This window comes from Aspergillus multicolor, assembly GCF_047715735.1.
Source record: "Aspergillus multicolor strain CBS 133.54 unplaced genomic scaffold BDW74scaffold_46, whole genome shotgun sequence".
In the NCBI taxonomy this organism is placed as follows: domain Eukaryota; kingdom Fungi; phylum Ascomycota; class Eurotiomycetes; order Eurotiales; family Aspergillaceae; genus Aspergillus; species Aspergillus multicolor.
The window spans coordinates 133,176-156,241 of NW_027395997.1; the positions used below are offsets into that span (position 1 = coordinate 133,176).

General features: G+C 50.8%; 8 protein-coding genes across 8 annotated transcripts; 6 read left to right on the forward strand and 2 right to left on the reverse strand.

Moving 5' to 3' along the window:
* Positions 1-841: 841 nt before the first annotated feature.
* derA (putative ER-associated proteolytic system protein Der1) lies at positions 842-2,307 on the forward strand. Its single transcript, XM_073726060.1, has 3 exons — positions 842-952; positions 1,027-1,162; positions 1,289-2,307. Exons 1-3 carry the CDS (start codon positions 903-905, stop codon positions 1,844-1,846), a joined length of 744 nt encoding a protein of 247 aa, XP_073578418.1. The 5' UTR covers positions 842-902; the 3' UTR covers positions 1,847-2,307.
* A 2,501-nt stretch (positions 2,308-4,808) lies between these two features.
* Positions 4,809-7,182, forward strand: BDW74DRAFT_163140 (glycosyltransferase family 32 protein). Its single transcript, XM_073726061.1, has 3 exons — positions 4,809-5,807; positions 5,859-6,014; positions 6,066-7,182. Exons 1-3 carry the CDS (start codon positions 5,529-5,531, stop codon positions 6,690-6,692), a joined length of 1,062 nt encoding a protein of 353 aa, XP_073578419.1. The 5' UTR covers positions 4,809-5,528; the 3' UTR covers positions 6,693-7,182.
* Positions 7,183-7,457: 275 nt separating this feature from the next.
* Positions 7,458-8,528, forward strand: BDW74DRAFT_108407 (uncharacterized protein). The gene is made up of 2 exons (XM_073721709.1): positions 7,458-7,984; positions 8,058-8,528. Exons 1-2 carry the CDS (start codon positions 7,651-7,653, stop codon positions 8,363-8,365), a joined length of 642 nt encoding a protein of 213 aa, XP_073578420.1. The 5' UTR covers positions 7,458-7,650; the 3' UTR covers positions 8,366-8,528.
* Positions 8,371-9,589, reverse strand: his3 (imidazoleglycerol-phosphate dehydratase HIS3). Its single transcript, XM_073721710.1, has 2 exons — positions 9,049-9,589; positions 8,371-8,989 (listed from the first exon to the last, which is right to left on the reverse strand). The coding sequence occupies exons 1-2, from the start codon at positions 9,365-9,367 to the stop codon at positions 8,574-8,576; spliced, it is 735 nt and encodes a 244-aa protein (XP_073578421.1). The 5' UTR covers positions 9,368-9,589; the 3' UTR covers positions 8,371-8,573.
* A 108-nt stretch (positions 9,590-9,697) lies between these two features.
* Positions 9,698-10,286, forward strand: BDW74DRAFT_183504 (uncharacterized protein; the record flags this gene model as incomplete). Its single annotated transcript, XM_073730530.1, has 2 exons — positions 9,698-9,790; positions 9,897-10,286. 2 exons carry the CDS (start codon positions 9,698-9,700, stop codon positions 10,284-10,286), a joined length of 483 nt encoding a protein of 160 aa, XP_073578422.1.
* Positions 10,287-11,754: 1,468 nt separating this feature from the next.
* BDW74DRAFT_108438 (uncharacterized protein) lies at positions 11,755-16,039 on the forward strand. Its single transcript, XM_073721711.1, has one exon. The coding sequence runs from the start codon at positions 11,957-11,959 to the stop codon at positions 15,818-15,820; it is 3,864 nt and encodes a 1,287-aa protein (XP_073578423.1). The 5' UTR covers positions 11,755-11,956; the 3' UTR covers positions 15,821-16,039.
* A 607-nt stretch (positions 16,040-16,646) lies between these two features.
* BDW74DRAFT_108443 (Pet127 family protein) lies at positions 16,647-19,572 on the reverse strand. Its single transcript, XM_073721712.1, has 4 exons — positions 19,310-19,572; positions 18,846-19,227; positions 18,726-18,789; positions 16,647-18,659 (listed from the first exon to the last, which is right to left on the reverse strand). The coding sequence occupies exons 1-4, from the start codon at positions 19,505-19,507 to the stop codon at positions 16,859-16,861; spliced, it is 2,445 nt and encodes an 814-aa protein (XP_073578424.1). The 5' UTR covers positions 19,508-19,572; the 3' UTR covers positions 16,647-16,858.
* A 131-nt stretch (positions 19,573-19,703) lies between these two features.
* Positions 19,704-22,977, forward strand: ade1 (bifunctional aminoimidazole ribotide synthase/glycinamide ribotide synthase). The gene is made up of 4 exons (XM_073726062.1): positions 19,704-19,827; positions 20,003-20,309; positions 20,365-20,892; positions 20,948-22,977. The coding sequence occupies exons 2-4, from the start codon at positions 20,030-20,032 to the stop codon at positions 22,570-22,572; spliced, it is 2,433 nt and encodes an 810-aa protein (XP_073578425.1). The 5' UTR covers positions 19,704-19,827; positions 20,003-20,029; the 3' UTR covers positions 22,573-22,977.
* Positions 22,978-23,066: the final 89 nt, after the last annotated feature.

Here is a 23,066-nt window from a genome sequence, read left to right on the forward strand (position 1 = left end):
TAAAGTTCCAGAGACGAGTTCTCTGGTGCGAATTGCCTGAAGCTTCCTTTGCTGGTTCCAGACAGAATCTCATGAGGAGCGACTGTTGAAAACTCTTGCCTTGCGCATGTTTTGAAAGCACATAGTGTGGTTAAAAGCAACTGTACGCACTTACATCGCGTGATGGAGTTCCCTGAGAAAAGATAAGAGGGAGGGCCTTTTGACCACCAAATATTCTACACGGTCGGCAATCAGCTTGTACGCAAACGGGCACGCGCGAGTGTCACAGCTTCAACTTCAAGATGTCATCACACCCTAGGCGGCGTAGTCAAAGTAGAGGGATTGCTTGCTTTGTTAGGCATCCTGCCTGCGACCCGCTAGCGGTTCTTCAGAGCTCTATGAATGGAGATATTTTCCTTTAGAATCCCGAAGCAGCATTGAAGTTGGTATAATTTGCGATGTTTTCTGGTTTCGAGGTGGAAGCCTAGGTTGACGTCGGCTGTTCGTCCTTGAAATCCGCATGCGGAAGTCCCACAGCAGCGACAAGATAGTGGCAGGTGGAGGAGACGCCCATCCACTCTGGTATGGGCTGAGCTGCGGCACACTCTGATCTCCGTGAAATCATCATCATCTGCGAACAGACAAGGAGGTATCAAGTGAGCGGTCCCTGCGGCCATCAAGTGACATGTTGCAGTCAGACGGATCGACATCCTTGTTCCCTGTTCCTCCGATAAGAGTGCGATAAAGATAAGGCTTGTACCTATCGATAATAGCATCACATGATTTTTTGGCCTGAGGCCGAAAAGGCCACTTGGAGGGAGCTCCGTCATTCTTCCGAAACCTGGGGTAGGTGTCCTGATTGCTTCAAGTTGTGCTTCCTATTTCTCCTCAAGACACATCTGAACCTTATCTAGTCTCTCTCAATGGCTGCTATCTGGAACGGAGGCCAGGGAGGGCAGTTCCCTCTTGAGCAGTACGTACAGCAAATACTCCCCACACGCATCTCAATGTCAACTTGTCAAGCAAATCAAACTAAGAACACTGCAGGTGGTTCTACGAGATGCCCCCGGTGACTCGAACTTGGACTGCCTTAGTCGCCGGCACCTCAGTTTTGATTCATTGTCATGCCCTCACCCCACTTCAACTGTTTTACTCATTCCGGGCTGTGTATGTGAAATCGCAAGTAAGTAGATACCGAGGCACAGAAACGTGGGCATCAGACCATGCAGTGTAATTGGCTAGACAACTGCCTACATAAAACTGTTTGGGACCGAACTATCCCCGTATACAGTGGCTGACAAGTGAGCAGTACTGGCGTCTGATAACAACGTTCCTCTACTTCGGACCGCTTAATCTAGACCTGCTTTTCCATGTCTTCTTCCTCCAGCGCTATTCGAGACTCCTGGAGGAATCATCTGGCCGATCTCCCGCCCACTTCGCGTGGTTACTTCTCTACGCCATGGTATCTCTACTGATCATATCGCCATTTCTGTCACTGCCATTTCTGGGAACCGCCTTGTCCTCGAGCCTGGTCTATATCTGGAGTCGCCGAAACCCGGAGACCAGGCTCAGCTTCCTCGGCGTCTTGGTATTCACTGCGCCATATTTGCCCTGGGTGTTGATGGCGTTCAGTCTTGTTGTGCATGGGGTTATTCCCAAGGATGAGATCTGCGGTGTGGTGGTGGGGCATGTGTGGTATTTCTTCAACGACGTCTACCCATCTCTCCATGGAGGTCACCGTCCGTTTGACCCTCCGGCGTGGTGGGTGCGATTGTTCGACCCGCGCGCAAGGGCCGAGACGCAAGGTACTGATGCTGCCAATGTTAATCAAGAATTCGCGGCCGCAGCGGCACCAGAGGTCCGATGATCTGTGTGTGTTGAAGAACAAGCAACATAGTTCAAAGAATATCTCTCATATCACTTCAAACAGTCTTTTACAGGGTTTCAGCAGTCGCATTGACACCAACACCACTCTCGAAGTAACCTATTTTCCACCTGAGGTATACTTCCAATCAACCCTGCGACTCTAATTCGCGCAGGGGTCTGTCACTGCTCTACTGTCTCGCCGAAGCCCTCGTCCGCAGACAGTCATTGCAAGCAACCGTTGACTTCCGTCTCCCCTTGGTGTGGATTCAAACGAAGGGAAGAACTCTGCAAGCCAACAGAGCCTTTTAACAGCTCGGAGAATTGGCCAGGTCACTAATGGGGAGGCGTCTGAATTACGGAGCAGGAGTAGTATGGCCGGGGCGGATTGCCTCGATTCTGATCATGGTAATTCGTTTTACATCATGAAGATAGTCCAATCTCTTAGTAGGAGGAGAATGAAAACGACTACGGAAATTATTCCATTTGCTTTCGAGCCACGTCGATCCGATACTCTCTCGAGCCATGGTTGACTGGGTCTCATGCTACTCACTTGGATTCATCGAAAATTCATTGACCTTCAAGACTCCGAAGCGCGAAACAAGCCACTGACATCAAACTTACATTGTCCATATTGCCATCCCCCCGCAGCCGCAAGAATTTGCATTCTTAGCCACCAGCTAGTCCAGCTCAATGGCCGGTAGCCACTACTGCATTGCACGTCAGCCAAATAACCGGGACACCGGCCATAGTGGTAGTGACCCGACCGTGTCCCAGATTTCTCCGTATGGTGTAGCCAAATTCCTGCTCAGAGGGAAGCTAGGAACGCCACGCCGGACAGGAAGCGCAGAGTTGACACGCAGTGGTCGTGGCATAGGCCATCTGGTGATGCATGTGGGGTAGGAACCGGACCTAAGATACAACCGTTACCCAAGGGACCGAAAACGTGGACGTCCGTTCCTCGAAGTCTGGATCCAACGTGGGACTCGGTTATTCCTGGTTGGAACTGGGGAAGAAGCGAATCCTGGGTCGCGGAAAAATTAGATGGCGAAGGAGACCACTGGACCGTACGAAAGATGGCTATTTCCTACGTCACTGCTCAGGCAACCGTTATCATTGTGCCAGCCACTGCCATAGTGTAGTCGTAAGCTATTGTTGCATGCTGAACACTTCCATAGGCGGGATAACGCTGCTGCTAATGGGGATTATCACCATGTTTTACTGGGATAAGGTTGAGTGGCAGTTCTATATCTATCATGGCAGTGCATGCAGTACTACAGTACGCGTGTCGCGAGCTCAGCTACAATCGCAGCTATAGCAAAGTGGCTTCGCCTAAGCCTTACAACTGGAGATGCCCTACTCAACTAGCTAAATGGATCATGATCTGAATCTCAATCGGGGATGTCTTGCGTCCGACCTCGTAAGCGTATCCGTAGGGCTACGGAGTAGATAGCATGCTTTGGAGGCAGGCTTGCCTGGCAATGGTTGATCCTAGACGCCATGATCTCTAGGCGCCAGGATACCTCACTTGCCCTAATTGGAAATTCTGTTGCGATTGTCACAGTCGAGCACCCACACGCTATATTAATTTGACTTTAGTCCCAAGATTCGCACTTGGTCAAGGGACCCATGGAAGTCTCAAGTGATTGTTGAGTGTGACAGATGCCGCTTGGCGAATCGGCACTGGCGCCAATCAAAGCCTTTCTATCTGCCCGTGGCATACCCATGCTGATTTACTCCGTACGAGCCAGAGCCAACTACGGTTTGACTGCCAGAGCATGGCTCCTTGAATCTCGCGAGTTGACCATGGCCGAATTTCCCATCGGGCTCTGATTGCGCCGGAGTAATTCCGCTCGCAAGTAAGGAGATACGAGTACGAGCTCCGCGGAGCCACGAGCCGGAGGCATGATTCTCCGGTCCAAGAACGAGGTCTTCCCCAACAAAATCCGTGCAAAAAAATGCAATTTGCAACTAGGAATTAAGTTCGGAAAAAGACCCATGATAGATGGCCGAATGCTATTGCTACGCCAATTGAGACGGAGATTTGGCTGATTTGCGCGGTCTGTTACGCAGATCCAGGGTTCGTTCTCCTATCTGATAGGGCGACTCGTAGGCAGGACTAGACAGATACAGTGTAACAATGAAACGATCGCTAGAATGAATCCCTTTCAGCCGCTTGTTTCACCTTGGCTCCTGCTTCTGATACATACGTAAACCAGCCCCTTATCCTTATGTAAATAGTTGATGCATACTCCGGAGGCTAGGCGTAAGTTGTTCGACCCAATTGTGACAACGATATGCGGATAAAGTGTGTCCACGGAAGACCTTCCATCCCAGGTTTCATGTGATAGAAATAGAAATTATGCATGTTATGGAGCTTCCCCTGTTGGAGTCTTGGAGGTTGGAGACGAAGGGCCCGCCAATCCTTTTCCTGGAGGAGACGCAGTTGACGAACAGCCACCAAGTGGGGAAATAATTGACAACTTGCGAGGCTGGAAATATTAATCTAAGCCCGAATTATCTTATAGGCAGGAACCGTCAGTCTTAGCACTAAGCTAGAGCTGCTATAGGCGACCGGACGGGTGGCTCAGCATAGCGGCCCACTACTGCACACGCCAGACACGGATACGGAGAAGGACTGCGCTTAGCGCTCATAGCGATGGTGAGGTGATGATAACAATAATATGAAATCGTGGTTGAAAGCTCGCAAGCTGACAGTAAGCCATGGCGAAGTACTGGCCATGCTCGGGTCGGAGACGGGTTATGCTGTATCACCGACACGGCGTCCATCGGCGAAGCAACCAAGAAGCATAAAGGGTAAATAAAGCAGACAGTGGCGGAGGCTCAGCCCCAAGTCCTCCACAATTTTTGCGCGTCCCCCTTTTGAATGGCGGCAGGCTATTTGGCGCGCTCCGCCCACCCACGGCGTCCAAACCAACGGCAGACTTGTCTCCAGACTTTCTCTCCTTCAACCTCCCACCCAGGCTCCCACCCTCTCTTGAATAATAATTTGATGCTAAGTTGCGTCGTTCCTTCCTTTAAACACTTTTAACCTTCTTTCGTTATTTAACTAAAATCGCGCCAATTTCCCCTTATTTGTCTTCGCTTTATTTCGCCCTTTGGCCCCTCCCCCAACGGCTTCACACTACAAGAGAAGATCCCTTCCCCAATCATCCTTTACTTTCTCGTCCATCCTCCTTTTTTTCTTCAATTCTTGGGGTTGTGACTATTTTAGTTTCGTGGGGAGTGTCTATCTCGACTATATTACCATCGTCTCGCCTCAAGTAGCGGGCTTGGGTCTTCCACTCCTTCCAATTTAATCTACCTGGGGAAGCTCAAGGGGAAACTCAAAACTGCGGACGACGGACTTTTCTTCCGACGACAACCTTGAGTTCTTCACTGACTCAACAATTGCTCTCGGCCTCAATCATCACCGCTGTGGTCGAGTACGGGTTTTGCTGCAACGTTCGCTGGTGCTTGTGAAACACTGTCGTCGTTCAACTCGTCGTTTACTTGTCCTTCTACGGCCCGTCGCGTTTCGCGGAGACGACTTCCGCTCCCTCATCCATATACTCAAGGACCTCATTGCCACGATTTTACGAATTGCTATCTGCACCATTTTTTGTCTTGCTAGCATTGAACATCTATACTTGTCGAAGAAGGCGTATCATCCTACGATCTCCACCATGCGTCGCGGTCTTTTGGTTTTCCTCGTCGTCAATCTCCTCATTGTCACCTTCCTCATTCGCAGCGTCTCTACACTATTATCACTGTTGCTGGAGGATGCCTCCGCTGATGCGATCCACCGCGCGGAGCTTCCTTCGCCAAACTCGAGCTTGATTGAGCAGCGGCCCCAAAAGATCCCCAAGATCATCCACCAAACATACAAGAACGAGTCAATCCCCGAAGTATGGCAGGAAGCCCAGCAAAGCTGCATTGATTTGCATCCGGATTATGAATACATAGTACGTGGTCCTTTTGTCTCGTTTGTGCGAGAGCGACGCTAATTACCACAGCTTTGGACGAATGAGAAATCTCGCAAATTTATTGCCGCTGAATACCCCTGGTTCCTCGACACATTTGACAACTATAAGTATCCTATTCAACGTGCGGATTCGATCCGCTACTTTGTCCTGGCGCATTACGGTGGCACCTACATTGATCTTGACGATGTGAGTTTGCTTATATTTTGAGAGAGGCGGGGCAATTACTGACTTTACCAGGGCTGCAACCGACGGTTAGATCCTCTTTTGTCATACCCTGCGTGGGTTCGTCGTACCGCTCCAACTGGTATCTCCAACGATGCTATGGGTTCTGTTCCTCAACACCCATTTTTTCTCCGCGTGATTGAAATGCTGCAGTCGTACGACCGCAGCTGGCTTCTCCCATACATCACAGTCATGTATTCGACCGGCCCGCTTTTCTTGTCCGTAATCTGGAAGGAATACATGGCAGAAAGTCCCGCTGAAGCGGCCCGTGTTCGCATTCTCATGCAGGACGAGTACAACCGTTTCTCCTGGAGCTTCTTTACTCATCATGTGGGCAACAGCTGGCACGGAAAGGATGCTAGGTTGATCTTCTGGATGGGACAGCACTGGATGCTCCTTACCGTCGCGGGTTTTGTTCTTGCCGGTGCGGTTGGATTGTGCTTGTGGTGGGCTTATGGTCGATTACTCCTTCTCGGCGCTAAGTACCGCTATCGGTATAGCAAGATCCCAGGCCTTCGTTTGCCGTCGCCATCGCGTCGCTCGCGGGGTGTGATGCCGATCTTACTTCGCCGGGTCAGTTTTAAAGATGAAGAAGCAGGCCCTACCGAAACCTCTTACGAATACGTTAGCCGACGCGACTGAGCGGCTCCTTTCATTGCTTCTCTCAATTGTTTGTGCCCGCTCTACGGCCTCTCAACGGGTTTTGTTTTGCTTTATCAACGAATCTATTCCTGGAGTAAGGATCACGTGATGTCCCAGGGGATCTGTTTTTCATTCAGCGCATGTATGGAGTTCTGGGATCCTGATTGACCGAGCGCTTTTTAGAGCATTGGTTCTTGTACATGTTTTGGCAAGATGTCTTGTGATCTGTATACGGTGTGATCTGCTAGGCAGCGCAGTCCGCCCACTATCTGCCCTTCTTCTCTTTTTTGGATGTCTTGATTTACTAGACTTTTCGCGTGAGCGTTTTCGCTTCTTGTGCCCCTTTTTTCACCCTATGCTTTTTTAACCATTTGAAAGGTTCATATAGACTTGCCCCAAATTGGTGGATGTGCTGTCAGCGTTTCAGATGCCTGGAGCTCGCTGAGCCGCCGACAGATAATCATAATGTCAAGATATTAGAGTCTGCAAATCTCCGCATTTCCCAGTAGACCCTTGCTTTGGACCCTGAATGGGCAGTTAGACGACAGCAGATGCTCAGGCACCGTTTCAGGCGGCGAGTCTGCTTTGTGCAGATGTTTCAGGACACGCCCAGAGCGACCACTCAGAGATCGGCATCTCCATGTTTCTATAGAATAACGGTCTGTCAGCTTACCCGGATCAGCATTCTCGCCTTTGAGTGGCTTGTTCGCCTGAGCCTTGTTGGCCTGCTGCTCCCTGCCCACTTTCCGGCATGTTGAAAGGAATCCTCCTTTCCCGTGCTAGTGGACAATGCCCCCTTCAGCCGTAGCGGCTGTGTTTCTGTCTGCAGCCCTATAAGACCCCCATTCCAGGACCCTTTGCTGCCAGCCCAACATCTTTCAATCCCCCATCTTGACACAGCTCATACCTACTTTCTTGAACCAACCTATCTAAGGAGTCTCAGAACCTGTCAACCAAGATGAAGCTCACCTCCCTCGTCCCCCTGACCTTCCTAGCCCTGACGGGTGCATCTCCCTGCTCGCAAGCCCCCTCCGACTCAACGGTCACCATTACCCCGGAGCAAATCCTCGCCATTGCGCCCAACTCTGCATCATGTGATGGTGTGGTTGAATGGGCCGATGAGTGCGGTACTGCGGCGGAGGCTGCCCCTGCGATCTCCAAGGCCTTTACGAAATATGGCCTCACCAACAAGGCCGAGCAGGCTGCTGTGCTAGGCCTCATCGCCATGGAGAGCGGCCAGTTCAGGTACAGCAGGAACCACTACGGCGACCCGGTTATTGTGGGCAAGGGAAGTATGTATACCTCTACTCCATTCTTTACTGATATCTGCTTGATATGCCTGGGAGGTGCTAATCTTGTGTACAGCGCGCAACATGCAATCCGTCGATTTCAACAGGATATACGGCGGTTCGTTCCCGGAGATCGCGGACAATTACGAGGAACTCAAGGACCAGCCCGGTCCTCTCTTGGATCTGATTCTTGAAGATCCTGTTCGGGATTATGGCTCTGGGGCTTGGTTCTTGACTACGCAGTGCAATGAGACTGTGCGGGCTGGTCTTCAGAATAACGGGGAGGAAGGCTGGAGGGTGTTTATTACTCAGTGTGTGGTGACCGATGCGGATAGTCAGCGCAGAGACTTCTGGACTAAGGCCGTGGCAGCTTTGGGGGCTTAGAATCCTGACGGGTGGGTTGCCTGCTTTTGGTTGCTGCGGCTGAGGTTAGTTTGGTGGGTCATGCATGGTGCGCCTGAATGTTGCTTTCCTTAGTGCATATTTATTTTTGGTTTTATTTGTATGTTGGTGTTCGTGACTGCGTCTCGAATGTCATGGCATGGCATGAGCTTGCATAGCATAGCATGTACGTAAGTAGAAATTGTTTGAATTAGAGCACGCCCTTTGTGCTGACCACATCTCCCGCACCGACCTCACCCTCGACCCTCCGCGCGCAGGCCGTGCGGATAGCAACAGCCAGAGCCTTGAACGCACTCTCCGCCCTGTGATGGTCGTTGTCGCCGTACGTGCAGCCAATGTGGAGAGTAACGCCGGCCGCCTGAGCGAAGCTCTGCAGGCCGTGTGTGATCATCTCCGTGCTGAGGTCGCCGATCTTCTCGCGCTTGAAACCAATGTTGATGACAGCCCAGGGCCGGCTGGAAAGATCGATGACAGCCCAAGAGAGCGCCTCGTCGAGGGGCGCATCACCGCGGCCGAATCGTGCGAGGGATTGCCGGGCTCCTAGAGCGGTAGTGAATGCGGCACCGAGGGCGAGGAAGGTATCTTCTGTGGTGTGGTGGTCGTCGACTGCGCAAATGAGATCAGTACACGCTCTATCCCCTTCTAATCTGGTGGGAAGTACGTACTGTACAAGTCTCCCTTAGCACGAACAGCCAAGCTCCATCCAGAGTGCTTTGCAAGCGCATGTAGCATGTGGTCTAGGAATCCGATCCCCGTGCTGATGGTGATCTGCTGCGTCGGCGTAAACTGAGTTGCATGTGCGGCATCTTTGTTGGGGACAATGCCCTTCTTAGCGGCTTCGGCTTCTTGGGGGTCGGAGGGAGCGGGGAAGATCGTGGACGGCTCGTAAGGAGGGAGAACACCACCGTCGAGGGAGAGGGAGACCTGGATCTTGGTCTCGTTGGTGTTACGCGAGAGCGATGCTGTACGGGCGGCGAGGGGCATTGTGGTGGGTTGGGATCGGAATCGACAGGTCGTCTGCTTCAATTTCTTTCGACAAGGGTGATCAAGTCTATTGAGCAGTAGTCTGAATCGTGTACTGAGCTCAATTCGAATTGAGTGTTGTTGAATAATAAAAGTGTTGCTGTTGGCTGCTCCCGGGATTTTTCTTTGACGGACTTATCCCGCGTATTGGTATTACCGAAGCCGGAGCAATGATGATCCGGCTGCGTCATCCTTACTCTGCTCGGGATTTGATGCGGTGCCATTTATTCGCCGTAGTGTACTTTGTAGACAGAATGATGATTTGGGACTCTGTGAGCTCAAAATATTACAATGCCACCTCCGTCCTCGCAACGAGCGGACGTCGAACCGCCGGAGGAGATCACTTCTGAGGCGGTTCGTGGCTTTTTGACGGGTGCTTTCCGGGTATGCCTCCAACCTCGATGAGCTCGCGCAGCCTTGACAGTTGCTTTTTTGAGCCCACGCTCTATGGGACAGTTGTACGGATACTAACACTGGCCACGAAACATAGTTCGGCTCAGTCTCTATCCTTGCACATATGATCATGATCCTCCCTCATCCCCTAAAGTTCTCGACCACCCCATCTGGCCCTCCACAGCACATGCAGGAACATGCCCAGCGGCCGTCAGGCCCGTCAGGGCCTTCGCCCTTTTCGAAAGAGTACCTTCGGTCCAGACTGTTTTACCGCCCGTTGGAAGGGTTTTCAGAGTGGCTCTCCCCCACATCCAAGATCTACAGGGGTTTGACACCGCAATTCAAAGTCTTCCTTCAGATTGCGGCTATGACTTTGGGGGGATGCATATGGGCTGAACACAGGGTCAATGCCTATATAAACAGCATCCGGAAAGCGAAACGCGCGGAGCGGCTACAGGCGCAACGAGAGGCTCGTTATCTTGAATAGACCGCCGTTCGGCGTGAATGAAGTGGTACCGAAACTGCGGTTCATAATTCTCCAGGAGCAACAGAGCTTTGCTAGGCTTGTTTCATGTTTGCTGGATCGAGAACTTGAGACTCCTTGGCGACACTGTGGGCCCTCCGTTCGAGACTGTACAACATCCTTATTTAGTACGTCTGTCTATATTTACTGCGCATAGTTATAGTTAGTTGCTTCTAGAAGGTGCCGATTCTGCGGTCAAAGCGAGAGCTGAGAGTCCAGACTTAACGTACGAAAAATTACGAAGGACTCTCTCAGCCTTACGGAGTAAAGCTGTGCTTTCCGATTCATCTTATTTCTTTGGAATCTTGTGGCGTTGCTGCCCAGATCAAGGGGCTTGGATTTGAAGAACTGCTGTTTGTTGCATGTCACGACGATTCGTAAGCCAGAGAGCTCAGAGTCCGGATAAAGTAGTTCGTCGATCTTAGAATTAACGGGGATCCGGTTCCGGACGGCAGGATAGGCCAAGTCCGACGCCAAGTCCGATTCATGGACGGTCAAGTCACAACCTCAACCTATCATGGGGGTGGCGGGCTCCAAAGATTAAGAGTTAGCGCTGTAATGTCGACGTGAGAGAGCAGAGGAAGGACGTAAAAGTGACTCTGCATAGTCTGTACGTTTTTGTAACTCTCAGACGCGCGTCGTTCAGACGAGCATTGGTTCGGTTTGTCACAGTCGCAAGTTCGCAGTCGCTCAAATGAGGCGATTCAGGCAACTCGAAAGTGGATCTCCTGCGCAGCCCATGCAGCAGCTAGCTAAAGACTAAAGGACTAGCAGCCGGTATTCTGGAACAACGGCGTCGAATCCGAATGATGAGAATACATGGAGTCGAAATGTTATTGAAGTTAACGAGGAGCCAACTTCCTAGCAGGAATCAGGGGGGATTGGGAAATACTGACGTAAATTGCTTGGTTGTGTAACAAATGCGGCGGTGGATGCTCGTACCCGCTTCGGGGATGTTCATTGCATTGGATGGGACAGGGAGGGTGAGCCTCTTGACTTCAAAAGCTCTGGCTGTCAAATTGCCTCCCTACCAGCTTCGCGTGCAGGTCATAATTTCGGAGAGCTGGTCCTTTGGTCGGCCATTGCAAATTGACATCATCAGATCGGGGGATCTTTGGGTCAGGTCCTTGTGCTTCTACTGTTTCTAATTGGGCCGTTGTCTCAGAGTCTTGACTCTTGACTACGTGCTGGGGAACAGGGGACACCTCTGGCCTTCTCGAATCTCGCATCTTCCCTTCTTCTTCTTCCAATTGAGAACTTCCAGAGCTTTCTGTCTTTTACTATATTATTGTTGCTGTTCTTCATCGTTCATCCATGGCTCCCTGAAGGCTGCCGTATGTTCCACCTATCCTCTTCCAAGGTTCTCCTGCTTGCTCTTCCCGATTTGCTTCGTCTCTTCCCTTCTCCACCCTTCGAATTGCTATCCCCTTAGCTCGCCTTGCATCATGTCCATTCAATGCTTGCCAGTGCTTGTCGTCCGGTAACAGCTGACCTTTCTTTCCGCTTGTTAGTGAGTGCGACACCACGCGGCCTCGATGTGACGATTGCTCCTCACGCAATCCGACTTTCCCACCTAGCCCCTCGACCACACTTTGCCTCTCCTCTTTCTCTAGCTTCCGTGCTCTTCCATCGTCATGGCGCAAAGCTTGGGAAAGAGAGAGCGAAGAAAGAGTTTGGGCTCATTCGGCCCGCTGTCGACTACATCGACTCCCGGTCCGATCCCGCTTGACCGATCTACGACACACGAGACGAATGTTCTGAAAAAGAAGCAGCGGCGCAATTCCGGGTTCTTTGGGGGCCGGAACCCCAGCCCAGCGAGAGCATCCACGGGTCTCCGCGACCCGGTAACTGCAGCCCCAGTCCGGGTGACCACTTCACCCGCTCTCGATGGTGTGCGAACTCGCCGAAAATCACTACAAAAGAGGCGGAATTCGGTCTTCGGCTCTCTTCGGTCGCTTCACTCACTTGACGATGATGACCCGAATCGGCGTTCGATTGACAGCGAAGAAGGGAATGGGGTCGGTTCGATTATCCTACATCATGGAGAGATCCATATTACTGGCGGGGTATGGAGGAAGAAGAGCCAATACCTGGTTCTAACAGATACGCATATCGTCCGGTTTAAAAGCCTGAATAAAGCCCTGGAAACATTCCCATCAATCCCCCCGTCGATGGCTCGAGCCGCCGGAAACCGGCAGTCAATTGCCTCGATCAGCTCTCTGCAAGACCCGCAGCTTTCCGCCATGGGCGATGCCTCCTCTGGCATTCCTCTGAACAGCATTGTTGCCGTCTACATGCTCGACGATGGGAAGCCTTCGTCTTCAGTAGAGGTAGCTTACATGGATGAACGGACGCAAAAAACCACATTCATTCAGATGCAAACCTCGGATCCTCAGGAGCTCAATCTCTGGATGGTTGGAATCCGATCTGCGGCTGAAATGTCTCGCAGTAACGCTCCTATGCACTTTGACCCAAGGGCATTGGACTGCGTAGTCAGGATGTTGGAACACGAGCGCGATTACGACCCAGAGACCTTCCGCATGTTCAGGGTTATCCAGATGGCTTCAAGCAAGTCCCCGACGCGGGCGTCGTCGGACGAGCTCACCAAGCTGTCGCCAACCGGATGTTATCTCGCCCTCGGAATGCACAAGCTCCATCTCGTTTCCTTGCAAAAAACCACTAACCGTGGCTCTGCTGTGTCTCTGACTGACCTCGACACCACAGCCTCTTTCGGCCTCATGAACCTGACCAGTTTGTCCATGGAGTGGGGGGATGATAGCCTGCACTTGACTTTTCGTATTCCCCTTCAGAAGTCGTGTTCGATATTCGTGGCGTCAGTCCACTCGTTGGAGATTGCCTACTGGATTAGACAACAGACGGAATTCCTGCGCCCACTGTGGCTCAAGCAACCTTATGACTTTATTGTGCCCCGTGATCTGAATAACGAAAACAACTTTCCCCCAGTGTGTCTTGATGAGGACTATGGTTGCTTCGACCGAACATTAGTCGCCCACTGTGCTAGCTATGGCATCGACACTTCCAACATTCGATACACTATTGATACAGAATGCGATGATGCGCCTTGTTTCAAACTGCTCCGCCCCGCTTCGCCTCGAAGAAGTAAATATACGGCCTTGGAATTGATCGCTCTCATGCGAACATTGAGGTATAATGAGTCGTTTCGGTCCATCTCGTTTAGCGGAGTCAGCTTGGATGCAATCCAAGGTCTGCGAGACCTCAACGAGAGTGATAAAGATGCGCTGCTTACCCGCGCGGATGCCCAAATTCATATCCCGGGACAAGAAAATTTGTCAGTCCTGTCACACGAGGTCCGCGCACTGAGTTTGAAGAGCAAATGGCTTCGTCGTTTAGACTTTTCATATACCCTTAGCAGAACGCCCAAGTCCGACAGTGACAGCCATGACCCTGGCTGTGGAATCCCAGAAGCTATCTTTCCGGTTTGTCGGCGTGAGCTCACAAATGTTGACTGGGTCGTTCTGAATGGGATCAAACTTGGAGACTCTGATCTTGACTATCTCGTCGATGCTGCCTCCCAGCGCAGTAGTCATTTTCGAGCACTTGAAGTAGGAAATTGCGGTTTATCTGTCCATGAAATTGACCTGCTTCTTTCAACAACCGTTGCTCAAGTTTCAACTCTTGAGGCCATCAATATCTCTGGTATACAGGGCCGAATAAAACCAGATATGCTGCAACAGTACCTTGGTTACTTCGGCCAAATTAAGAGACTGGATTTATCACGCATCTCGAGAACCTCGGACCCAGAGCCTCTTATTCCAGCTCAAGTCCTGTTCAACTGGCGACTTGAAGAGCTTTCGCTAAGCCAAACCCAGGTCAACAGGGAGACAGTTGATGCTATTGCCACATATCTCGCAAGTGACCGTTCTGAGTGCTTACGGACTATTCGACTTGATCAATGCGGCCTCACCGGGCAGGATGTGGCTATTTTCTTACACTCATTGGCGACGCTGCAACATGGCCGTGATCTCCATCTCCACGTGAACGACAACCGACTAGACCTTGGCTGCGCGTACCTCTGCGATGCCATTGCTCAAGATAAAACGCCATCTCATTTGTCGATGAGGATGATCGATTTCAAGAAGGAGAAGGAGTTCCAGAAACTGGTTGAGGCATTGCGTCGGAATCGTACACTGAAATACCTTGATATCTCAAAGGCATCTCTTCCTTATGACGCTGGCCCGGAGACCTCAAAGTCACTGCAATTGATGTTCGAAGAGAATGACACCTTGGAGGACTTGGACATCAGCGGAGATAATGCACACCTGGATGTAGCGCGGTTTGGAATTGGTCTCAACCTGGCTCTGACTGGCCTGAAGAAAAATAACTCGCTGAAGGTTCTGAGAATTGAACACCAGAAACTCGGGTTGCAGGGCGCAAACACTTTAGCTTCCGTGCTGGAGAGCAATACCAGTCTTCTTGAGGTCTACTGTGAAAACAACGATATCAACTTGCAATCGTTTACAGTACTTGTTAACGGGCTACAGAAGAATCGATCTTTGCTAAGCTTGTCGTGTATGGACCGGGATAGAGCCCGGTCACTTGACAAGGTACGCCGTGAAATCGCGAATGTCAAACGGGATTTGAACCACACCCAGCCCTCGACAACGAGCTCATTACGCCGGTCACTACATGCTGCGATGAATGTCAAAAACATATCCGTCAATAGCAAATTGGCCAAACATTCACGTTCTTATGGTCATATTCGTGCCACCGCAAGCTCACTTTCAGCTGTTGAGAGCTCTAAACCTCCCATGGACGACCAGGTCGAGGCTATCTTGCAGTCGTTGGACTCGAAATGGGACGCAGAAGTCTCTCGTTTGCGTCGATACCTCTGCAGGAATTTCAATCTGGTTGACGGTATCGACAAGGTCGAGACCGACTTTGCTGGTGACGATGCCGAAAGCGACGGACGACCGGCAACCGCTGCTAGCCTTGGGACCATGCTAGAGCAGCTCAAGCTCGATGTGACACTTTCTACGGATGAGGTACGAGACTCCAGCCTTCGGACGCCACCGCAAACTGCGCCGCAGCCCACAATAGCAGACCGGAGTCCCCATCTGGAGATATTCCAAAGCCTTGATGTGGAGAGCGGCCTGGACGATGAACTCCAAAAATCACCGTACCTATCCGCGAACTCAGAGGTCGCTTCTCAGATCTTTTCATCGGACTACAGCCTATCGAACTCCCGCTCTGCACTTCCAGTCCCTGTCATGCCGTCCACAGTGAGCAAAACAACCAGTGTTCGCAGTGCCCGTAGTTCGAGTACCGTCTCTACGAGCACTGGAACAGGTGCAAGCTCAAGAAGCACTTATGGAGCTGCTTCTTCGACGCTGAGAGGCTTCCTTTCTTCGAGAGAACGAAAGAAGATGGAGACCATGAACGGGACGGTGTGTGTAGGAGATAGACCACCGACTCTAGATTGGTCACCTCCCCGTTTCGACCTCGGAGAACTTCATTGAGCCATTCGGTATATCAGACTCCTGACCTGTCCCGCATTCTCTGTGGATATCTCAACAATGATTTATGAGCCTAAATGACTGACCATCTAAACCAAATCGTCGACTCGCTACTCGAACATACTCGCACTATACCACTTTGAAGCCTTTTTGGCGCCACTCACTCGCACCAGTTCCTTTGCCCGCTTTTGACAATAAGCAGATGCTTGGAAATCTTACTCTTTACGCTCGATACCCTCACTTCAGACTTGTATATCACGCGCCTTGAATGGCGCCAACTGCGCTCGCCTTTACTCCCCCGACTCATCTCTCTTCTATCTCTCATCTTCCAGACACATTTTTCAGACAAATGACCAATGATCCAGACAACAAACACACTCGCTATTTAACTGCATTCTGCGCTCTTGACGCATGACTCAGTTGCCTTTCTTTTCTTGGCCATGTCAAATTATCTCGCACTCGTGCGAACGTCCTATGGGACACGAATAACGTTGTTCCCTTATACATCTCAGCACGACTTAATCGATAATGAATATAGAACAACAACCGTTAGGGGGAACCGATTCACCCCTTGGGCACTCATGGATACTGTTTGCATGCTAATGCTATGTATGCTATTATATCATGGGTTGGAAAGGGCGAAACTCATATTTGAACTGACTGGAATTTGTTTTAAGCATACTACTTGTCACCTACTACTTACATGGTATTGTTGATATTTGCGGGCTGGTTGTACATATAAAGGCAGCAGATTTGTATATATACTGTGAATTGTCAACAGCAGACCTTGAACCATGATTAACTTGGTTGATTAATGGACTGGGCACCGGCTATAATTTGTAGAGAACCAGCGCAATTTGGAGAGAAAATTGGGGGTGTCCTCAAAACGCCTGAAATTCTAACACAACTTATCACATGGGATATCAAATATAGTACATACATCAACGCCAGGGTCATATTACAGAGGTACAATATATGCAACAATCCAAGATCAATCTATAGTACAGACTGTTCGGGGAGAAGATACCTTGCGCAGAGGTATCAAAGCTTCACCCCATCCCAAACAACTAGGCCCTTTTCCTTATCAATCGCATTCTGCCGTTGGCGGAATCTCTGGCCTTTTTTGGCGAGGTCTCTCAGTGTCTTGAGGTACCTCGACTGGGGTTCATCCGATACATCCTCGGTACCCATGAGTATCCTCTTTCGACGGAGAACACACGCATCGTAAAGACTTGCAACTTTGGGACCTTCAAGGATGTTCATTTCGTAGCTGAGTGACCACTTGTCGTCGTGCTTCATCTTATCAATGCGGTGGACTTGCTCGCCGTTCAAATAATTAACAACCGTGAGGACAATGGCGGACACCTCACGCTCTTCACTTTCTGGAGGGAGCTCCGTCTCAATTGAACCACCCTCTGATTTAGACGCTGACGGTGTATTTTCGGCATTGGTTACTGCGGAGTTCTCCTCATTGAATGAAGTCGCAGAAGCACTCTGATCTTCGGCAATGGCTTCTGTGTGGTTCTGCTCATTCAATGAAGTCGTAGAATCACTCTGATCTTCGGCAATGACTTCTGTGCGGTTCTGCTCATTCAATGAAGTCGTAGAAGCACTCTGATCTTCGGCAATCGGTTCTGTGTGGTTCTGCTCATTCAAGGAAGTAGTGAAAGCAATCTGATCATCGGCAGCAGTGTCTGCGTCGTTCTGCTCATCCATATACTCATCTTCGTGGCTGGGTAGGTTCAGAACGCGTTGCTGGTAGGCATCAATTTCGGCCTTGTTCCTGGTTTGAATAGCGTGGATCTCTTCATCGGTGACAGGCTCGAAAAATATGTACATAAATGGATTGGTGGCTTCTCTGGCCTCGAAGTGAAAACGAAGGGACTGTTTTGGGTACTTCTTTGTGGCTCTGTCCAGTACTTTATTCCAGAGTTCGAGGCTTAGGCGAAACTCCGCGTCACCGAGCGCTGTGTTCGATGTGCCGTGCAGGGTCTCATCCATTTCTGGTAGACTGACGTACTGAAATCCGAATATCCGCTCAATATTGTGGAACGCCACAAAGATACCATCCATGCGCCCAATGCGCACTTGAAGCGAATACTTGAGAAAGGCAGAGCGAATCATATCATAATATTCGCGTTCGTAAGACTCGAACTTACCAAAACGCTGTCGGATTTCATAACCTATACCCTGTTCAAAATTACGTGCGTCCATCCGGATAGACACGACGGCACGTGTCTTCAGGTCAAACATTCCTGTACCCGGTAGGCGCGGGTCGTAAGCATCAAGCTGCGATCTCATCATGAAGTCCCCCAAAGTAGAATAGTGATAGGACTCTGGGGTTTTAGACTCCTCCTCGGGAGTGACCTTGTTCTCATGAGATCTTCGATAGCGCTCAAACTCCTCTTTCGGTAGAGTGAGAAGCTTCTCCATAGATTTTCCCAGGTTCATGAGGATGTTGGCTGTGTCAAACTCTTTATCGGCATCTATCGCATAAACACCATCTTGGTACCGTAGGAACATGGCTGCCGGGGCACGCATTATACGGGTGAATGTTTTCATTTCATCCGGAAAGCCTTGAGAGAGTGAGCTCGTATTGATTGGGCGCCATGCTGATAGTAGATAGTGAAAATGCGACAGGACGCTTGTCATACTGGAGGACGAGCCGATGTATTTTTTCTTGTTCGCTTTTGCTATGTTCCGCAAGGTGTCATCCCTCGAACTTGTAATATATTCTTTCAAGGCCGCAAAGTCAAACTCGGACACAGGCATGATGGTTCCCAGGTACGGATCGAAATTATAGACCCGGGACCGGGGATCGCGAAGCTGATATACTCCAGGACTGTAAGAGTCGAACACAGTCCCATTAGTCCGCTGGTTACATGGTACGACACGAGTGTCCACTTACTTAAAAAGGACCCTTTGCAGACCAAATGAAAGCTCCGGAACAGGTTGAGTTTCCACGTCCACCGCTGTAGGCCAATTAGTTTCTAGTCAAATCATAATACGGCTATTAAAAGATACGCACGCTTAACCGCGGCTGCTTTTGAGTTCAATCTGCCCCGATGCCTTTTGGTTATCGAACCGCCAAAAAGGGTCGGGGGTTTGGGGAATTCTCCCCCTCGGACACCCTGTCTAAATGTTGCTGAAGGGTGTTCAGGCTTTGCTGACTTCTTTTGATCTAGTATTTGGACCGCATTTTTCACTTGAGCATTAAGACTCGGTGGCTCGGCATGCTCATTCTTAGGTCTCCCTTGGCGTTTCCTGGTTTCAGGATGAGCCGCTGGGGGCGATTTGGCTGTTTTCCGGAGCCGCTGGAGTTTCGTCTTTTGGGGTTTCGTCTTCTGTACCGGAGGTTTTTGCGCGTCTTTTGTTGTGTGAATTTCTCTCTGCTCCTGCGATTTTAGGGTCTAATCGAACAGAAGTGTCAGCATCTCAACGCTCTTCCATGGTCTGTGCATCGGGACGGGGAGCACGAAGGTGACCACATACCTGCGTTAGTGTTTGGAAAGCGTCGTCGAGCGGTTGACCCTGTGTGATATCCGAAGAACCATCGGATACACTACGCGATAGAAGTGTGGCATGGAAGGAGCGTGCCTGAGCACGACCCTCGAGGCCTCTTGCTATGCAAGATAAGCAGACATGCTCGCGGAGAGGGTCTGCTACAGACCGCAGGGAGGACCGAAACATATGACCCGAGTTCCAGGTAAAGGTGTCAATGGGTCAATTGAGCGAGGTTCTGGCGTGAAGCAGTGATAAGAGAGCGCTCTATCAATAAATCCCATCAATAAATTTTTGGCTGCAGATGTTCACCGCCTACACCGTGTATTATATAATACAGTATCATGACGGTAATCTACGCTCCGAATCCGGGGAGACTTCGGAGAAAAAAGCCCCGCAGTCCGCAGATCAGAAAAAAGTTACTCGACAGAGTCGACTCGATTTCTGTCTTTACACTTACCAATCCTTTTGCTGTCTGACAGTTCGTCTCCTGCTAGACTTTTCTCGAGGTAAGTTATATGGCATTTTTTACATTTGTTGGGTCTTGCCAGTGCTAAGTGTTTCGCATCAATGGCGGAGGGGCACTACTACACATGCCCCTCTCCGTGACAAACACTGCCAATTATTGCGCTGTTCTCTAACCATATTTGAACGTTTCTTTAACATTGTGCGCTATTTGAATAGATTATCTCGAGAATTCTACACCCGACAATGGCCCAGGAACGTCTGCGCGTCCTCATCGTCGGCAACGGCGGACGTGAACACGCTCTAGCCTGGAAACTGAGTCAGTCCCCCCGGGTCGACATTGTCTATGTCGCCCCAGGAAATGGTGGTACTGCTGCTGGGGCTCATAGCAAGATTGAAAATGCCAATGTGAAGGGAGATGACTACCCGGGACTTGTAGCTTTTGCCCAGAAGAACCAAATCAACCTGGTAGTTCCGGGGCCGGAAGCTCCTTTGGTGGCTGGAATTCAGGGATATTTCCAGGCCGGTAAGTGTCTCTGGCCCCATTGATTTGCCGGAAACAATAATAATGGGATGTAAAGTTGGCATCAGGTGTTTCGGTCCATCAAAAGCCGCGGCGCGCATGGAGGGCTCGAAGGCCTTCTCGAAGGATTTCATGAAACGCCAAAATATCCCCACCGCTGCGTACGAGAACTTCACAGAATACGAAAAGGCTCGCGAATACTTGGACAATGTATCCCACAATGTTGTCATCAAAGCCGACGGACTGGCTGGTGGAAAGGGAGTCATCATTCCGACGTCGAAGGAGGAGGCTCACCAGGCGCTCCGTGAAATGATGCTCGATCGCCAGTTTGGTGATGCGGGAAATGAAGTAGTCATTGAGGAATATCTTGAGGGTGATGAGCTTAGTGTTCTGACTTTCAGTGACGGCTACAGCATCAAGTCCCTTCCCGCTGCGCAAGATCACAAGCGCATATTCGACGGAGACCAGGGACCCAACACAGGAGGTATGGGCTGCTACGCTCCTACTCCCATCTCATCAAAGCAGGTCCTTGAAGAGATCGACCGTACGATTGTGCAGCCATCGATCGATGGGATGAGAAGAGAAGGTATGTGCTCACCAGTGAGACTTCCTTTACTAAGTGTATTGCTAATGTATATAAGGATTCCCCTTTGTTGGTATCCTTTTCACCGGCCTTATGATGACCAAGAACGGTCCTAAAGTTCTTGAATACAACGTCCGTGGTGGCGACCCAGAAACGCAGACTCTCCTTCCTCTCTTGAGCGACGAAACCGATCTGGCCGAGATCATGGTGGCCTGCACAGAACACTGGCTTGACGGCGTTTCCATCAAAATCAAGCCCAACTTCTCTACCACTGTCATCGCCGTTGCAGGCGGCTACCCTGGGTCGTACGCCAAGGGCAAGAAGATCACGTTGGACCCAACCCCAGAGGGTACTTTGATCTTCCACGCCGGAACCAACCTTGCAGGAGACGAGCTGCAAACTGCCGGTGGCCGTGTGATTGCAGCTACCGCTACCGCATCCAGCCTCGAAGAGGCACTGCGCAAGAGCTATGCCGGTATCGAAACGATCCACTTCGAAGACGTCTTCTACCGCAAGGACATTGCTCACCGTGCCTTCCGCCAGCGCGAGGCCCAGCAGTCCCTAACTTACGCCTCAGCCGGAGTCTCTATCGACGCCGGTAACGATCTCGTTCACAAAATCAAGAGCAGCGTTGCAAAGACCAAGCGTCCCGGAACCGACGCCGTCATTGGCGGCTTCGGCGGTCTCTTCTCTCTCGCCGCAGCCAACTCTGCCTACCACCCGGAGTCCCCTACCCTTATCGGAGCCATTGACGGTGTCGGAACCAAGCTCAAGATTGCCCATGCCGCAGGCATCCACAACACCGTCGGTATTGACCTCGTCGCCATGAACGTCAATGACCTCGTTGTCCAGGGCGCAGAGCCTCTCTTCTTCCTCGACTGCTACTCCTGCGGCAAGCTCGATGTTGAGACCGCCGCGGCTTTTGTCACTGGCGTCGCAGAAGGCTGCATACAAGCCGGATGCGCCCTTATCGGTGGTGAAACCGCCGAGATGCCCGGTCTCTTTATCGATGACACCTACGACGCCGTCGGTGCTGCCGTCGGTGCAATCAACACATCCGGCCCCAACGCCCGCACTATCCTCCCCGACACATCAGCCATGAAGGACGGTGATGTCCTCCTCGCCCTGGCTTCTTCGGGTCCCCACTCAAACGGCTACTCCCTTGTCCGCAAAATTGTCGAGCGCTCCGGGCTGAGCTACAGCGATTCCGCTCCCTTCACCATGCCCTCTTCCTCCCCTTCTACCGCGTCGAACGAACCACTCACCCTCGGCCGAGCCCTCCTCACACCAACCCGCATCTACGTCAAGTCCCTCCTCAAAGCTCTTTCCGCCACCCAATCCAACATCAAGGGTCTCGCCCACATTACCGGCGGTGGTCTCGTCGACAACGTCCCCCGCATGCTACCCCCCACCCTCACGGCACACATTGATGCCAAGACATGGACACTCCCACCTGTTTTCTCATGGCTCAAGAAGAATGGCAACGTCTCCGCCCACGAGATGACCCGTGCTTTCAACTGCGGTGTTGGCATGGTCATTGTCGTCGGAAAGGGCTCCGAGAATGCCGTCAAGGAGATTCTTGAGAAGGAAGGTGAAACTGTTTACCAGGTCGGTGAGCTCAAGGTCAAGGCTGAGGGCGGAGAGGAATGTGTTGTTTCTGGCCTTGAGAGCTGGGATGCTTAGATGCTCCGATGTCGGGGTTAGGGTTTTGGCAACTTTGAAGTACTCTCTATCTGTGCATACATTGGGGTTTATGAAAAGACAAAAGGATGGCTTATGTTTATATTCATGCTTATGACATTACGTGCGTTACAACTACATATCACTGCTTGATTTATGATTCTACTCTTCCCACCATGCTGCGTGCGTTGGCTTCAGAGATTGGACTTTGAACTTATCAGATACAGTACGGCGTTATTACAGTACGATATGCCGACTTGTACTATCGGAGTTTAGGCGTAGAGATGGGAAGTCATGCATGAATATTCTCGGTTCTAAACTTGAACGAATCACAAAAAATGGTAAGTTATGACCACGCCATGAACCATGGCTTATATGCTTGAATTACAATAGCGACTTGCCAAGCACTATGAGATAAACATAAAGGAATTATAATATTAAGTTAAGCGTAGCCTAAGAAGGGCGTAGTCCCGATTGAACAGAGGATCTAGCCGAAG